Source organism: Callithrix jacchus, chromosome 9 (genome assembly GCF_049354715.1).
Source record: "Callithrix jacchus isolate 240 chromosome 9, calJac240_pri, whole genome shotgun sequence".
In the NCBI taxonomy this organism is placed as follows: domain Eukaryota; kingdom Metazoa; phylum Chordata; class Mammalia; order Primates; family Cebidae; genus Callithrix; species Callithrix jacchus.
In genome coordinates, this window is record NC_133510.1 from 103,450,769 (window position 1) to 103,470,030 (window position 19,262).

Below are 19,262 nucleotides of genomic sequence, written 5' to 3' on the forward strand. Positions count from 1 at the left end.
GAGGCAGGAGAATTGCTTGAGCGCAGGAGAATTGCTTGAGCCCAGGAGGCGGAGGTTTCAGTGAGCCAAGGTTGTGTCACTACACTCCAGCCTGGGCAACAAGAGTGAAACTCCGTCTCCAAAAAAAAGAAAAAAAATTAACTGGGCATGGTGGCATATACCTATAGTCCCAGCTACTCAGGAGGCTGAGGCCAGAGGATCGTGCATGCTTGGGAGGTTGATGCTGCAGTGAGCTATGATTGTGTCACTGCACTCTAGCCTGGGTGACAGAGCAAGGGCCTGTCTCAAGAAACAAAAAATTAAAATCAAACATTCTTTTAAATATGTTTTTTTAAAAAAGTGTTTGTATTTTATCATACGGATATATAGTTAAGAGAGTCATGAGTATTTTTACATAATTTCGTACTTGATTTTCTTTTTGTGAAAGATAGCAAAACTTAAGTGTTCTTGTTATTTAAACATAAATGAGGACTTGTGTTATCAGCGAAAGGGATTAGGAATAAGATCAGGGAGTTTAGATACCATGCACTAGTTATTATGACCTAGTATGACTTTGAGTAATGTCTTCTGAGCTTTTTTTCTCATCTGTAAAACTGTAAAGTGATTATAACAATTCATTCATTTTTCAGAGTTGTTGAAAGGACAGAATAATGTATGTGAAAATTTATTTCAAACTATATGACAATTTAGCCATATAAATTCAAAACTTTCTAATATCTGGGAAGAGTTAAGAGAGTCTTTCCCTAATATTGATTCAGTTTATTTTCTTGATAGGAGCTCTGTTTAAACATCATTCCAACCTTTGCAAATCTTATAGACTACCCATCCATGAAAAATGCTTTAATACCAAGAATTAAAAATGCCTGTCTACAAACATCTTCCCTTGCTGTAAGTAATGGCATATTAATTTTTGTTTTTCTTTCACTTGTCAGTGCTTTAAATCATTTTCTTATTATTTAATAACCCCTTTATGTATTGTTGATATATTTCATTTTGGCTGTACATAACCTGTATATAGTACTATAAAAATGAGCTGTGGTTTTGATACATAATTTATAATATTGCATTCCTAACCTTACTTGCTGTCCCTTTACTTTGAGTGCTTCAGTAGAAAAGTTGGGTGATTATTTTTTTCTTAATCCTTTTCTTCTATAACTCAATTTATTTTATTGTTAGTTTAAAAATATTATGGGAGTTTAAGTTGGTATCTAAGCCTAAAAACTTGTTGAATAGTTTCCTTTTATAAACAGCCTTTATTTTTAGTTACTGGTCTCTAAATTTCTTGTTCCTCACTGACTTGCCCACTTTTTAAAAATGTAGAATACAATAAAGCAATAAGTTAATATGAATACAAGTAGGAAAAATCGTTGTACTAAAAAAATGTAGGCCAACGGGGTAGTTGCTTCCTTTGAATGCAAAATTTGAACACTTAGTTACTTGTTAGACAAGGAAGGTAGAATTAGTAATGAAGTTTTCATTATCTCATATTGAAAGCAATAAATTTCCCCAACCTTTTTTCTAACACTAAATATAAAATTTATAACATTGATATTTCTTTATAGAAGTAATATTGAATGCTGTCTTCAAAATAGCAGCTTTAAAGAGGGAGAAATGTACTTTTGCCTGACCAGTTCTTTATATTGATGTTCAATAATAGGCATATTAATAAATTTGCATTTTGTAAAGCTAGTTCTCTGGAGAGCCCATCTGTCTTTATCTGGTGGAATGTGAATTTAAATAAAAATAAACATTAGCTTAATAAAATTATAGGCAAAAGCAATTTGAATGATATGCTTTTATCTTATAGCCATTGAATCTATTTTAGTTCATGTTTCTTGGTCAAAAGGCTTTGAAATGGAAAATGCAACACCAAAGTAGGTTAAGAAAAACATTATTAATGAAACAAACAAGCATGAAATGACATGAAGTCAAGAAGCTTGAGTTCTTAGTCTCACTTTGTTACTAACTACCCCGTGACCTTGAAAAGTCACTGTGCCTGAGTCTCTTCACCATCATTAGAAGTAGCTGTTTTCTTTGAAATTCTCAGGTTTATGACTGAATTTTCAAAATAGGTGATAGTAAATATACAGCTTAAAATTCAGTTTTCAAAATGTGCTTTAAAAGATTCTATAATCATACTATATACCTTATTTTGTGGCAGCATAAATTTATTTTAACACACATTTTCTCAAAGTACATATTGTAGACCAGGCATGGTGGCTCATACCTTTAATCTCAACACCTTGGGAGGCTGAGGTGGGAGGATCTCAAGCTAATGAGTTCCAGACCAGCCTGAGCAACACAGCTAGACCTCGTCTTTACTAAAAATAAAAAAATTTAGCTGGGTGTGGTGGCATGGCGGGGAGGATCACTTGAGACCAAGAGGTCAAGGCTGCAGTGAGCTGTGATTGTGCCACTGCCCTCCAGCCTGGGTGATGGAGCAAGAATCCTCACCTCAAAAAAATTTGAAACCAAAACCAAAGCAAAACAAAGGTACCTGTTCTAGTTTGGTTATGAATATATGCAGGGATATATAGAAATGAGAAAAGCATGGATACTTAAATGATCTGAATTGCTGCCCAGTGATATTTATGTTTCTTTTTAAGATGCCAACTGGCCCTTAAGACATGTTGTTTACAAGAAGTTATAATGAATGTATGTATGTTAGAACAGTAACTATGAAATGGATTTACATTGTATATGTCACCTTTTAAGTGCATTTTGCATAATACTTTCAGTGCTTCTGCTTACCTTCAGAGTGGCAAATAGGAATTCCTAAATTGTATTCAGAGCCCTATATCTCTAAAAGCTTAAAATTCTAACTAGGAAATTCCTGAATCATGAGTTAGAATTGTATATTAATACTCCTCCCTGAAAATAAAATGTTTAAAAATTCTACACACAGGTAAAATGCTCCAAGAGCTGTATTTATTCATTACTTACATTACAAATATTTTATATATCATAAAAGTAAATAAAATTAAACTAGTATTTTCAGTTTTGCTTTAAAAATATATATATATATATCTCAGTAGAATGCAGCCATTCTTTTATAAAACTGATTATGTGTACAAGTTAAGCTTTCAGATACTTTTTTGAATTTATAATATCTCTTGTGTTTGAATTTCAGAAAACACTTGTACATTATTTTTTAGAAATGGAAATTTTTTTGTCATTTTCCTGTAGTACTCTGGTGCTTTTCTAGCCAACAAAATTATTTTCTGCCTTTCTGGGTTTATTATTTTTTTTTTTTGAAAACTGGAGTTTTATTGATACTGTGGTCCTGACTTAAAGATATTCTATCTTAAGAAATTCCAGCTAAAGTAGGGTATAACATAGTTACCAGTCAATGAATATGGAGTTTTGATAACAGCTTCTAAATAAGAGATCTTAATAACTGTATTAATGATATATCTAGAAATAGATAACAAATATATGGACACCTTCACATGTTAAAATATTTAGTTTAAGAATGAATTGAACCTAAGTTAGACTAAAATACTGGAATCTAGGTGAAATTGATCACTTGGTGGAAAGAATGTAGTCCTTTTTATTATTCTAATGTCCCTAAAGACGTGTTCTTATAATAGTAACACATATGTAGTGAACGCTTCTCAAATTTTAATCACTTTAAAATGTTACAAAATTGAAGTCATTCCTTGCCTTTAGGTCACTAGTGACCTGGTGTAGCAATCAAAATTCCTTGTGAAACAAGCCAAGAAAATTAGTAAATTGATAAAGGATGACAACCTCTAAATCTACTTTTATTCTTGAGACTTTAACGTATTTATATGAAGATTAAGTTTACACTTAAATATTTTGTCCTAGATTTTGAAAACTTTGACTAATGCAATTTACCTCTTTTAATAGGTTCGTGTAAATTCATTAGTGTGCTTAGGAAAGATTTTGGAATACTTGGATAAGTGGTTTGTACTTGATGATATCTTACCCTTCTTACAACAAATTCCATCCAAGGAACCTGCAGTCCTCATGGGAATTTTAGGTAGCTGAAAATTTACTGTCATTTGATACGATTTTATCATGCAAATAAATTTTCCAATCTATAAAGCCATTATACTCTACTTTTTTGTATACAGCATTTCATAATTGAAGAATTATGTGATAAATGCCGAAATATAACTCCTCTTTGTGTTAAGTTTAGCAAAAGCAGTAGAATCTTGACATTTTTAAAGGAATAAGGTATTTAAGAATCCTAGCTTTATAAATATCATTATAGCATATAGTTTTCCCCATAAAATGGTACAAAGAGAGAAACAAAGCTACTGGAAATGCTGATACTGGTCTTAGTCATAATACCTGAGGTTTATTTGGTACTCAATTTGTAAGAGGCAAAGTATTTTCTCTGTATTACCTTATTTTATTCTTCCCCAAATCCAATGAAATAGGTACTGTTGTTTCTATTTTACAAGGAAATTGAAGCTCAGAGAGGTGAAATAAGTGATTCAAGATTATACAAGTGATAAGTCATAGGAGCTGGTTTTCTAATATGTTTAAATCTTAATTAGTATATTTTGTGGCTAACTGATATGCTGATGAAGCATATTAGCCTTAAAGCACATTCTGCTATATCAGTGTAATTACAAATAACTAAGAAACTCTGAAATCATTTATATGTTAAAGCTTCAAAAGTCCGACCTGGAAATGCCAGGGGTCTGCTGTATTCATAAAGCAGGCATAGCTATAGAGTGACAAAAACATTAACAAGTTCATTTTTTATTTAATTTGAGGTTCTTTGTTAATTTTTAAGAAAAACTATATTATTCATCCATGTATTCTTAACACCTACTACAGTGCTTGGCCTATAGAAACTGCCCAGTATATATTTGTAGGAATGGTTAGCAATGGTTGGACCTCTGTAGACATAGAAAGTACTCTTGGGATATCACATGAATCTTTTGTGCTGAAAGAAGTTTGCCTTCTTGGCTGGGTGTGGTGACTCACACCTGTATTCCCGGCACTTTGGGAGGCTGAAGTGGGTAGATCACTTGAGCCCAGGAGTTTGAGACCAGCCTGAGCAACATGGCAAAACCCTGTCTCTACTAGAAATACAAAAATTAGCCATGCATAGTAGCATACACACATAGTCCCAGCTACTTGAGAGGCTGAGGTGGGAGGATCACTTGAGCCGGTGAAGTTGAGGCTGCAGGGAGCCATGATCATGTCACTGCATGCCAGCATGAACAACAGGGCAAGACCCTGTCTCCAGAAAAAACAAAATTGTCTTTTTGAGCAGGAGTTTGGCGTAGTGGAAATTTGAGCACTGGCCCTAATCCTGGCTCTGATAGTTCCTGAGGTGACTTTGAAAAGTTTATTTATTTAATGAGGATGAGACTAACGTCATTTTAAGATTCTTATGAGACTTCACTGAAACAAATAAAGGGAAAATAACAAGCATAGTGCTCAGCAAATAAGCATTTAGTAAATGCCGAATAGTTACTCTTTAGGTATATAAGTCATGTGCACATTAAAAGAATAATGGGGGATGATATGTTACAAAGCTTTGGATTATATACAAAACACTTAGAGCTCAAAAGCATTCAGAGAACAAGAAGGAAATATACTCATTTTACTAAATGAAGGCTTTGTAGATAGATGTAACAAGTGGGGTTTTGAAGATTGAGTAAATAGGTAAGACAATAGGGAAGGATTTTGTGAAGTTGAATTCAGTTATTAAATTTCAAACATGTTTAGTTTGATTTGCTGAAGAAGTAAATAAAGGTCCAGGACTTATATTTTGACTGTACCTATACTTACACCCTTGAAATAGATGCGTTGAGTATGATTTCTGAAACATATATTTAGATGTTTCAAAATAGAAGGGCATTCTGTAACCTTACTACTGCACAGTAAGAATTGAACCTGGTTCTCATAAGCTTCTAATGTTATGTTATCATTAAATGTGCTCTTAAGAGCACATTTAAATATGTGTTCAAAAGAACACAGGATAAATGTCATGGTGTTTAAATCTGGCCTGATGATAAAGGCTGAAATCATTCTGATTCATATGTAAGAACATCATTATTCTAGGCATTGATTAGGGAAAATTTGTATCACATGCATTATCAAGGGATTTAATATACATGTATTATTTTGGTGATTTCTATGAATTTATGGTGTTAACTTTTAAAATTTGTCACATTCTTTCCTATCAGGTATTTACAAATGTACTTTTACTCATAAGAAGTTGGGAATCACCAAAGAGCAGCTGGCTGGAAAAGTATTGCCTCATCTTATTCCTCTGAGTATTGAAAATAATCTTAATCTTAATCAGGTAGGAATATTTTTGTGCTTTATTCATTTTATTCAGCTTACTGTTTTCTTGGCATTAGATATATAAATATATTACACAGATTGGTTAAAAAAAAAAAAAGAAATGAGAAGAATATGCCACAGAACTAAATGAAGGTTTGTGGGGTTGAAGGATAGATTTTTTTCTTTGAACATATTTATTCATTTATTTCCATTTTTTTTAAATTAATTTCTGGGGTACATTACAGATTGTGCAGAATTGTTAAATAGGTATACACATGCGATGCAAAGGACGTGAACTCAGGAAGGATAGATTGTTAAAGACTTCATTGGTAAATACTAAATGAGAAGAATGTTGAAAAATGTGTAGGATTTGGGACTACTATAAATCTGTGGCTGGAAAATTGGCATGAACAAAGAACAAAGTTACAGAATGTGTTTGGGGAGTATATTCATTATTTATTGATTGCTACAGAACAAATTACCACAAACTTAGGGGTTTAAAGCAACACACTTTTATCTCACAGCTTCTGTGGGTCAGGCTAGGACATGGTTTGGTTGGATTCCCTGCTCAGGGTTTCTTACATTGCTGCAGTCAAGGACTTGGGGTTTATCCAAAGGCCCAACTGGGGAATGATCTACATGGTTGTTGGCAAAATTCAGTTCCTATTGGGCTGTTGTACTTAGGACCTCTGTTCTTAGCTGTCTATTAGCTAGATGCTACTGTCAGTTCCTAGCCACATGGGCCTTTCCAACATGGCAGCTTGTTTCCTCAAAGCATGCAAGAGAGAGTCTGCTAGCAAGACTGAAGTTACAGTGTCTTGTAATCAAGGAAGTGTTACCCCATCACCTGTGCCATATTCTGTTGCTTTAGAAGTAAGCCTCAAGTTCACCCTGCACTCAGAGATAGGGGATTCCACAAGGGCATGAATAGTGGGAAGAGGAGATACTTGGGGACTATTTCAAGAGTCTCTATGCCACTGAGAAGGAATATTTCAATTTGGTTGGATATGTGTATGTATAATACAGTAGGGCAATAATAGGAGAAAAATAATTTGAGACTAGAATAGGTAGACTTTAAATGCCTGTCTGGTTTAGGTATTTGGACTTTCAAGGTATGGTAAATGTTTGAGCAAAGGAGTAATGTGTCCAAAGATTATTATAGAATTGTCTCTGCATACCTCTAGCTGTTTGTGACAGCTGTGTTTTTATGTGACTGATTCTTCCCAAAGATTAGGAACTCTTCAAAGGCTAGTTATTATAGCTTATTCTTCATTATAGCCCCAGCACTTAGTGCAACGACAGAAGCAAAAATGTTTATTGAAATGAGGGAAAATTCAGATATAGAGTAGAGATGAGCCACTTTTGTTCACAACAGAACTAGTATTTAATGAAATATAATGGAAAAGACTGAGTTGGGTTGCTGTTTAACTGAGAGCATCAGAGATGGATAGGCAGAGAAGATTTAGAATTGAAAATGAATTACAGCAATGAGGGAAGCAGAAAGATGGAAGTTGAGAGCTTTTGGCATTGCGGAGAGTGCTGAGTGAGCAGTTTTGGGGGTAGAAAAACTTATAAAACTAATCAGAACCAATATTTCATTTGAAGTAATAGGGTAAGCCTCTAAAAATTTGTTCCTAGGTTTTAATTTTTTTTTTTTTTTTTGAGATGGAGTCTTGCTTTGTCACCCAGGCTGGAGTGCAGTAGTGCAATCTTTGCTCATTGCAACCTCTGCCTCCCAGGTTCAAGTGATTCTTATGCCTCAGCCTCCCTAGTAGCTGGGATTATAGTCATGAGCCACCACGCCTGGCTAATTTTTGTATTTTTAGCAGAGACAGGGGCTATCTAAACTCCAGACATCAAGTGATCTGCTCGCCTTGGCCTCACAAAGTGCTGGGGTTACAGGCGTGAGCCACCATCCCCAACCCCCTATATTTTAATTTTGGTTTGGAAATTTCTTCATATCTTGGATGGCAGAGTTGAGGTTAGGGTAGACAAAAAGGGAGACAGTAAATATTGGGGAGGAATAGGATAATATGCCTAAAACAGTCTTCGACATTTTGTCATTTCTGTTCTAAGTTCTTATATTTCTGATTTAGTGTGTTTTTAAATATTCCCAAATGCTCATTTTAGGATATATAGGCTCACTCCTTTCATCCCAGCACTTTGGGAGGCAAGGTAGGTGGATCACTTGTACTCAGGAGTTTGAGACCAGTCTGGGCAACATAGAAACCCCATCTCTACAAAAGTACGAAAATTAGCCAGACATGGCAGCATGCGCCTGTAGTCCCAGCTACTAGAGGGAGCTAAGGTAGGAGGATTGCTTGAGCTCGGGAGGCAGAGGTTGCAGTGATTGGAGATTGCACCACTGCACTCCAGCCTGAGTGGGAAAGCACACGACCCTTCTCTAACTCCATTTGAAATGTTGTGTTAATTTACTTCAGCTTAGTGGGTTTTGGGGGTGATGGGTGGCTATTTTCATCAACAAATATTTTGATTAGTATCTTCTTGTATTTTACAGTAGTTTGGCATGGATGTGGTCTGCCTTCCCATGGTCAAGGTTTCTAATTTAAGACTACCTTCTTAGGTTTCTGATTTAAGATGATTTAAGTATGTTTTATATTAAGTGACAAAGATAAGTAACTTAGGAAAATACATTTTTAGCATTTGAATAAAAAAACAGCAAATGCCCTGCAGCAATCCACTGAATGATCAATAACTTGTGTTTGAGGGGAGTTCCTAAGAGCACCCCCAGAATGGATGATTAAGTCAGAGGACTCACAGGACTCAGCATATAGTTATGCTCAGGCTGTGCTTTTTTATGGTAGAAAGATAAAAAGCAAAATCAGGAAAGGGAAAAGGTTGGTTCATAAGGCAAAGTCTTCCAGAGTCTTTTCCCAGTGAAATCACACAGGATTTCCTTTGTAATTAATTGTAACTATATGTGTGAAATGTTGCCAACCAGGGAAACTCATTAGAGACTCAGTGTTCAGAGTTTTCTGTGAGGGCTGATCAAGTAACACCCTCTGCCTGGCCTATACTCAAATCCCAAACTCCCAGAAGGAAAGCAGGTGTTCAGCGTAGTACATACTCTTTGTGCAAACAGTTTAGGCAAGTGAGCCACTGTTACCAGTTAATAATAGGAACCTTTCTGAAATCTGAGTTCCCAGATACCAGCTAAGGCCAATTTTGCAAGCAGGACTTTTCAAGGATAGCAGTTTAGGCCTACAATGTGACCTCTTTTCTGTACAAACTACATGTAACAATATGGATGACTCTCACAAACAACATGTTGAGTGAATGACGCCAGGCATAGAAGAGGATCCGCTGAATGATCCATTTATATAAAGTACAACAGTCTAAGCTGTGCTGCTAGAAGTCAGAATAAAGTTTACGCAAATTATGTGAGGGTAGAAAATGCTTGGAAGGAGGTATAAGGAAGCTTCCGGGATGTTGACAACGATTTTGCTTTGTTTTTGTTTTTGTTTTGAGACAGGGTCTTACTCTGTTGCCTAGGCTGGAGTGCAGTGGCACAATCTCAGCTCACTGCAGCCTTGACCTCCTGGGCTCAAGTGATCTACTTCAGCTTCCCAAGTAGCTAGGACTACAAGCATGCACCACCACTACTGGCTAAATTTTGTATTTTTTATAGGGACGTGGCCTCTCCATGTTGCCCAAGTGGTCTCAAACTCCTGGGCTCAAGTGATCCTCCAGCTTTGGCCTCCCAAAGTGCTGACACTACAGGTGTTAACCACAGTGCCTGGCCCAATGTTGTTTCTCTGTCTGGCTACTAGTTACATTGGGTGTGTTCAATTTGTGTGAATTGTGAATTTTTTTTTTTTTGTCTATGCCCTTAAACATATAGACTTTTCTGTTAGTATATTATACTTCAATAAAAAGTTTCAGTAACCCTAATCAGTGAAAAGTCAGTCGTAGTAAACTGCTTTGGGAACATGCCCTTTGCCTTTCTCGTAAGATGAAGAAGCTGCCACTGATAGAGCATGGCGAAAGGCAGTGTAATGTAGTAGAAAAAGGGTGCAGACTTTGGAGATAGGCTTAGGATGAGTTCTAACTCTGCAATATGAGCTCTTTAGCATCTGAGTTGCTTTACCTCTCATTGAGCCTGAGTTTCTTCATTTGTAAGTTAGAAATATTAATGAACCTACTTTGAAGAGTTGTGAGGATTAATAAAATGGTGTCTATATAAACACTCAGCACAAAGATACAGTTATAAGACTTGGGGAGAGGAGGAGAGCAGTTTCTAGATTCTTCCTGTAATATATGGTGTTACTCAAGTAAGTTGGTTATGATGATCCTGAAGTACCGTAGGGATGAATGATCAGCAGTTGACAAGAGTTAACCAAAGCTTAAACTAGTTAAGACATAGTGCTAGTATGCTTTATGAACTTTAATTATTTGAAAGTTGGATTATGTACATTTAATGTTTCGACTGTCAGAAAATAAGATTTATTTTAGCCAAATATGTCATTGCAATCTGAATAAGCAGGAATTTTCTCTGCATATTAAATGGATTATTTCTAGATAGGCACAAATTCAGATGGTTAATTTTGAATTATTCCAGGAAAATCAATATAAAACCGCTGAGGGTGAATTTATACAAGACCCCTGAATAATAGCTGTTAAACAACTCAGGATATAAAACTCATTATTGAGACATGTTTTCTGGAACTTAAAAGCTTCATCAACTATCATATCACCACCATACAAAGATACCATAAAAGCTTGCTATGATATGCTGAATTTAGATGTATCATTCTTATTGAATATCAGTGCTATGACTGGATCCTATTCTACTGGTAAAAATGGAGAATATTATGATTAACTTACTGAATTCTCTTAATTGATTACATTTGCTGCTAACTTGAAACATTATAACCATATCAATTTCTCATTATACCAGTTCAATTCTTTCATTTCCGTCATAAAAGAGATGCTTAATAGATTGGAGTCTGAACATAAGACTAAACTGGAGCAACTTCATATAATGCAAGAACAGCAGAAGTAAGTAGTTGCACATGAATTATATGTGGTCCAGGAGTGAGATTATAGTTGTCTTATGATCAGTTTTCTAGAATATGGATTAGAAAAATTGCTGGATTTAAATTTGACCATATGTAAAACATTTCAAAATTTACCATCTTATTAATAAGTTGAACTGAATTAAAGTAGAATGTGGTTGAAAATTCTAATGTCCCTTCTGAGTACAAAAGTTTAATATGATATAATTTTAGCATTTTATTTATATAAAGAAAATTCTGTTTCTGAGAAATCCCTTGTCAGGACAATAGCCACTAGCAATGTAAACTCAGATTGTCAAAAACTAAAAGCATCACTTATGAAAATTTTTTAAATTTATGAACTCAGTGTTTTTATTTTTTTTCATTCTGTTTTCTCTAGCCCCAGAAACATTTATAGAGCATTTATTTTATATTTAGCATCACAACATCTACCTCTTTTTATTTTTATGGAGGATTTTCTAAATCATTTGCAGAACATTAGCTTTCAAAGAAGAAGGCAAAGATGGAAATCGTTGACTGTTGAATCCAGTTTATTAAAATCAAAGCCCCACTATATTTTTTGCTCCAGAGTAAAACACATAAATTTAGGATACTTATTAAAGTTTAATCCTGAAGCAAAAACATCTAAAAATCAGTAAAATTGAAATAAATCATAAACAAAGTCCCCAAATAGAAACTCTTCAGCTTTTGCCCACAAGATGAAGAGTAGGAAAGTAAATACACATGGTATAGATATAGGTGAAATAGCCCTTTGTATGCTTAAGTATTCTGTGGTGTGTATGTATGTGGTGTTTGATAAATTGACTATGTTAACACAAAAAATCTTGAGAAATAGTTTTTAAAATGTATTATAAGTAGAAATAAAATTTTAATACCTAGTATTTATTTTGAGTTGGAAAATAAACCTTTCCTTTTTCCTATCTAAATCTTACCTATTTCTCAGGGCATAGATCTGGCTCACATAACAGTCATTGTGGCATTGTTAGTATCCCAGACTCAGAACTTAATCACATCAAATTCCCCATATCATATCTTGTCTTTCAGTGAGGTATTAAGCTCTTTGACGGTAAGAACCGTGCTTGACTGGTTTTATGACACCGTGAATAAATTCTCCAGTAAATCTCAAATGTTGAGTCTAAGAAATGGACTTAAATACAAATGTTATTTTTGGGTCAAGCAAACATTAATGGTAGAAAATAATGGAAAAGATTATGACTCTTCTTAAAGAATGAAGCCACAGTTTAATTGGGGTCTAATACATTCCATGTGGATCAATAATTTATAGCATGAATATTTTAAAATATACATTTTTTTTATTTTGTCATAATTCAACTTTCCTACAGATCTTTGGACATAGGAAATCAAATTAATGTTTCTGAGGAAACAAAAGTTACAAATATTGGGAATCAGGTAAGAAGATACTTAATTTTTGTAGAATGTGTGCTTCATTTGGAAGGCTTTTAATCTTTAAGCAGCAAAATCACATTTTTATTGAACTCTATTTAAATAATTGACCCTTTCTTGTTTCAGCAAATTGACAAGGTTTTTAACAACATTGGAGCAGACCTTCTGACTGGCAGTGAGTCCGAAAATAAAGAGGATGGGTTACAGAGTATTCATAAAAGAGTGAGTTTCCTTACTCTTCCTTCAGCCCTCTTATTTATACTGTAGGACTTCCTGTAAACCACAGATTTTTGTTGGGAAATACTGTTCAGCAGCTTAACAAGAAACACTTGTGATTATCTTTTTGAAATTCCTTTATCAGTGAAACATGACCCTAACCCATTTTGAGAGTAAACATACTTAAGATGTTTAGCTTCCATTATACTTGACATGCATGCCACAAGGTAATAATTATAGACTCCTTGACTGCTTTGTCCTTTTTCTTGTACTTTGCTACTCACACCCCTTGGTGATTCCAATTATCTCTCTTCTCTGCTCCTGCTCCTGTGCTGATGGCTACTACTGTAGATTTGTGCTGTCCATCTATTTTAAGCTATCTCTGATTGTTGCTCTTCAATATTTTAATTTCTCTCCCACTCACTGCCTTCCCAACAGTTTGAGTTCCAAACTCTTTGCATTCCTTTTTAGCCTAGCAACCTCATCTTCTATCATTTCATGGTGTTAACTTTTATGGTCCATCAGATTTTCACTTTCACACTTTGATAGAGTACAGGTCAGTTATTTGGCAGCAGGGCCATCAGTTTGTCTCATGTTTTCTCATAATTGGATTAAAGTTGTACATTTTTGGCAGGCATACTACAGAAGTAATGATGCACCCTTCTTGGTTTATTCCAAAAGGGATACATGATATATATATGACTTACTAATGGCAGATCAACAATATTTTAAAGAGGATTTTCAAAATAGATTTAATTCTATCTCATAAGTAGATAAAAAATCTGAGTACATTTTTTTCTTCTCTATTTCTTGCTAAAATTTTGCGCCCCCCTCCCCGATTTTGAATAATAAACTATAATAGGATACTTTCCCCTTGGTTGGCATCCAATAAAAATATCAAGTCAGTTTGTGACTTCTGTTGAGGGCATTCTTCTATTCATTCACTAAATATGAATACCTGTATATGTTAAAGTCAAGGGACTACTGGACATAGCAGTTTACAAAACTGTGAGAGAACATTGTGAACTTATAGTTTAGCAAAGTTGATAAAAAACAGGACATTGAATTGCTGTACACATCAGCAGTGAAAAAATTGCTAATGTTGTTTCATTCTTTCTTAGCTTTTTGTGAGTTCCTAAAATATTCTTGGGAAGAGTTAGAGTTTAAAAAAGATTTTCCAATTTTCAAGAATGAAATAACTTAACCATATTGTCATTGTCTGGAAAAAGGCAATTCTAATAAATAGTTTAAAAATAATAACTGTTTTCATACTGGAAATATTTTCCTATGAGTTTTTATCTAAAGTTAAATTAGATAATAATTTGAAATACAACTTACTGTGGCAGTTATCAAGACAGGAGGAATTTGCTTTTCAGTGAAGTTGTAAGATGTCCTTTACCAGAAAAGAAATCTTTTGTTTTACAAATGGACTTAAGAAATTACTGGTTGATTTTTTTTTGCTTTGTTTTGTTTTAAGGCATCACTTACACTTGAAGAAAAACAAAAATTAGCAAAAGAACAAGAGCAAGCACAGAAGTTGAAAAGCCAGCAGCCTCTTAAACCCCAGGTGCACACACCCATTGCTACTGTTAAACAGGTCAGATTCATTTCTTTTGCGTAATTTCAAGAATGCTACTGTTAAGGAGTAAGGTAGTATAGAACTTAGTCTACTAGTATTTGTATAAAAATGTAATTCAAATAATACTTCAATATGTGGTTTCTAAGAAGTATGGGCATAAATGATTTTCTAACTCTAACCTCCCTAATGTATAATGTTTTGTGCCAATGCTTGTTATCCATAAAGAAGCCGGAAGAACAGGAAGGGTTCTTAAAAGAGATTAGGGCTTACGGTACTCATTCAACTCTGTTCACTCTGAAATGGTAGAATATTATATTCATGCTCTTAATGTATTTTTGAGCTTAAGTTATTTTCTGTGTTTGACTTTTCAATTATAGTTGGGTTTGTAACTTGATTTAAGATGTACCTACATGACCTGGCCAGTATTTATTTTCTTCTGTGTTCTAGGTATTATTCTAGGTATTGGTGCTATGGCAGTGAATAAGAGCCCTGCTTGCAGAGAGTTTACACTGTTACAGGTTTCAGAATTAGCTTTATCTTAAAAGCTTTCTTTAAGTTATTTTTTTGTTAACCTCTTAATCACTAACATTTTCTCTGAGGAAAACATCTTTGCAGGCCAAGAGACAAAATTGAGGATATTTTGTAGGTACTTATATAAGAATAGAGGGAACAAATTCCTATAAAATTCTGATGGAATTCAAAATATAAAAATAATAGTTTAAAAGTACTGTATTTTTTGTAATATAGAATAAGAAGAATGCAATTCTGTTTTTGAGGAGATAACATTTTGCTTAATTGGAGTTTAAAGTTAGTGTTTTCTATCATCAAATCAATTGCAGATATTCATCTGTAAAAATCACACAAAAATAGGTGGCAGGCTGTATTTGACCTACAGGCTATAGTTTGCTGACTTGGTGTAGACCTTTGATCTTAATTCTGACTTGTCCTTTATAACTTAATCTGTCAAATGTTTACTAACTATAAAGTAATTTATATTTCTTAGAGATAAAGTACTTCTCTCATATTTTTCAGACTAAGGACTTGACAGACACACTGATGGATAATATGTCATCTTTGACCAGCCTTTCTGTTAGTACCCCTAAACCTTCTGCTTCAAGTACTTTCACTTCTGTTCCTTCCACGGGCATTGGCATGATGTTTTCTACACCAATTGATAATACAAAGAGAAATTTGACAAATGGCCTAAATGCCAATATGGGCTTTCAGACTTCAGGATTCAGCATGCCTGTTAATACAAACCAGAACTTCTACAGTAGTCCAAGCACAGTTGGAGTGACCAAGATGACTCTGGGAACACCTCCCACTTTGCCAAACTTCAACACTTTGAGTGTTCCTCCTGCTGGTGCGAAGCAGACCCAGCAAAGACCCACAGATATGTCTGCCCTTAATAATCTCTTTGGCCCTCAGAAACCGAAAGTTAGCATGAACCAATTATCACAACAGAAACCAAATCAGTGGCTTAATCAGTTTGTACCTCCTCAAGGTTCTCCAGCTATGGGCAGTTCAGTAATGGGAACACAGATGAACATGGTAGGACAATCTGCCTTTGGTATGCAGGGTAATCCTTTCTTTAACCCACAGAACTTTGCACAGCCACCAACTACTATGACCAACAGCACTTCAGCTAGCAATGATTTAAAAGATCTTTTTGGGTAAGGTGTCTTGCTTCTATTTTGAAGGATTATTTCAGTTTCAATCATGGGTGAGCCGATTTACATCTTTATATAGTTGGCTTGGAGGAACTACTTCTATGGGAAAGTGAATGGTTCTGTGACGAAAACATCTGTGTCCATGCCAGCATAGTAGTTATAAGGACTTCTAACCAGTTGAGTTTTTTTAAGGCATTGAGGATTTTTTTCCTCTTACCAACTCCTCTTCAGGTTTTTAAAGACCCAATCTTTCCCAGTCTCAAAAGAGAAAAAGGACAATTGAGTTATCTTGACTAGCAGAATTTTTTAATCAAATGTTTATTTTGGCTTGTGAGTCTTGGTGTTATTTAGAAAATTGAATTGATGGTCATTGTAAGCTCATCTATTAAGTCTACATGGTACACAGTCTACTTTCACAAGTCATTAGTCTTCATTTTAATATGTAAAAAATCTTGATGCTGTATTGATTTGTTTGCATTTATGATGACAGAAAGTGATAAGCATAAAGAGAAGTATCAGGTTGTTTGCTTTTTCTGAACTTACTTTTCAGATGAACTAATATTTAGTACAGACTGAGCAAATACTACAAAATTTAACTTAACCTTCATTTCATTGGTTTAAATGCATTCTTAACCATCTTAAATGCAAACTAATCATTGTAAATTCTATTTTAGCATGGTCTGCCTCAAATAGTAATGTATTTTTCTGCATTCACTTGGATATATTTAGAATCGCTTTTTTCCTCCTCTATCACAAAAGAGGTATGTTCTGATTTGTTTGGATATTTGACAAACATTCTGATGTGACTTCCCTGACTACTACCTTCATATTTCATTTCAAATTCAAACTTCTGAGGTTGCAGCATATATGAGTTGCATTTTCAAAAGGAGATTTGTAAGAATTAAACTATATTTAATTAGTAAACTTTTGAGATTTTTGCTGTTTTGTTTCAAATGTAATAAACTTCTCTAAAAATTGAGCGGTTCTATCTTCTATCAACAGATTAATTTTCAGCTGCCATAATAGTCTGACTTTATTAATTACTGCTACTGACGTTTAATTTTTTTCTAGGAACTTTAGGAACCTTTTGTTCAAACATTTTAATTTCTATTATTAGTCATTCTTAGGAAGGAAAGAATCAATTCTCTTAACAGGAAACCTGCTTTCATTTTCAAAACCTTTCTCTGATATTTTTCTTTAATTTGGTGATTATTCATCCACAGAGCCTTATGCTATAAATGTCATTTGTATTTTAAAAAATAATATTCCAATCTTATGTGATAGTTTTAAAACCATCTTTCAAAGAACTGTTTGTATTATAGTTGCAGCCATAGAGTTGATGGTTTTTAATTACCTGGAACCAGCAATCATTTAAAAGAAATCACATTAAGTTTAGTGTGCAGGTACTAAGTTTATTCGTTGCATATGAATAGTCATTGAAAATATAAACACATATATGTAATACACAGCACTTGATTACAAAATATAATTTGATTGTAATATTGCTGGCAGCATTCAATTAAGAGGGTACTTTGAAAAATAGAAGCTAGCTTTCACCTCTGATTTCTGTATGGGCCGTACTTGGTTAACTTGATGTTAGGAAAAGGATTAACAGAATTGCTAAAGAAATTTATCCAAGAAATGAAAAACTGTAGGAAGATCAAATGTTTTTGTCAAATATATTCACAGCTTGACCAGATTTGCTGTCTTATTTGTAACACAATATTAATATATCTTTTGGGAAAAATCTTACATATGGAATAAAATTACTCAGTGTTGAAGAATTTTTTTTGGTAACAATTTAGTGGTCATTGTTTATTGAGAAATTGTTTTTTATTTTGTAAAATAACATGGTGTTGGTGTTGAACTCCTAATCAGAAAGAAAGCTTAATATAACAGCTTATAGAACTTGAACTACTAAATATGAAATAGATTATTTGAAAAAAATACAATACATAAAATTTGCTCATTCGTTGAGGTAATGGTGCTATGTTTTTACAAAATTGTTCCTACACTTTTTTTCTACTTTCTCAAAGGTATTTTATTTAAACCATTTCCATCAATTGAACTGTTACCATTGCCTTTTTCTGTTGAAAAATTGCCTCTGAAAAATAGTGCTATTTTTAGGCTTAAGTGTTCTTAAGTGAATGAAATTTTCAAAGTTCTTGATCACCTTAAAATTATTTCACATACTGAAATAATTTTAAATATTTCAGTTTTAATAAGTTTTTTAATTTATTATTAATTTTTAAATAAGTTAAATCCCTTATGCTTAGAGTAGAAAATTTTTAGGTTAAAGAGCTTCTGTCAACAGAATCTACAAAAAAAGATTCCCTTTCATTTGAATTGGTTCTCTATTCTCCTGTTGCTAAAATGTGTGATATATAGAGGATGTATAAAAGGAAATGGAAATAGAGTATGTACTTGTCTGGTTTTTGTTTGTTTTTATTTTGGAATGCTTATAAGCCTTCTTTTCACTGAATAAGGAAGTGGTTTTTTTTTTTTAACCTGTAAAATACCTCACATGGTTGTTTTTACACATGAAAGAGAAAGGTATATGCGAACATACCTGATATCAAGTGGAGTATGCACCAAATAAATTTTAGCTTTGATAAAACTTTCCATTTTAAGTTGTGATTTCATACTTTGTGATTTACTGGTCTTGAAATAATTTTAGAACAAATGAATCTGTAGGAATTCAAACTATATGGGATTTTAAGAGATTATCTACATCTGTGGCTTTCAAACTGTGACACTCAGTAAGAAAGACATTTTACCCTGCAACCGCTATATAAAATATATACCCGAAACAGAAGTTTCAGGAAATGTCTTTAATAGGTGTAGTGTACTCTATTTTTATTCTATTAATTTTTAAAAAGTTGATTACAATTGCTAAAGGATTTTATGACTTAGTTTGAATAAAACTAAGAGAATTCAGCCCTATCTCTCCTAGCAGAGGCAGAAACAGAGGGCCTGAGGCTTGCATGGCTTAACCAGAAAAAATCAGAGCCTGGAGTAGAAGTTAGATTTTTTTCCTAATCTGCTCTCTACCACCTTGCATCTGTTACTGTATGAATTCTTCTG

The 19,262-nt window shown here is 33.9% G+C and overlaps 1 protein-coding gene across 1 annotated transcript in view; it reads left to right on the forward strand.

Annotated features, from left to right (window-relative positions):
• The window catches only part of SCYL2 (SCY1 like pseudokinase 2), a 76,375-nt gene extending 57,580 nt beyond the window's left edge, over positions 1-18,795 (forward strand). The window contains exons 11-18 of the mRNA XM_009004445.5: positions 775-888; positions 3,871-4,003; positions 6,174-6,292; positions 11,192-11,292; positions 12,653-12,719; positions 12,840-12,935; positions 14,407-14,526; positions 15,541-18,795. Of these exons, the coding sequence (XP_009002693.1) occupies positions 775-888; positions 3,871-4,003; positions 6,174-6,292; positions 11,192-11,292; positions 12,653-12,719; positions 12,840-12,935; positions 14,407-14,526; positions 15,541-16,185 (1,395 nt within the window). The 3' untranslated portion in view covers positions 16,186-18,795. The remainder of the gene's footprint in view (positions 1-774; positions 889-3,870; positions 4,004-6,173; positions 6,293-11,191; positions 11,293-12,652; positions 12,720-12,839; positions 12,936-14,406; positions 14,527-15,540) is intronic.
• Positions 18,796-19,262: the final 467 nt, after the last annotated feature.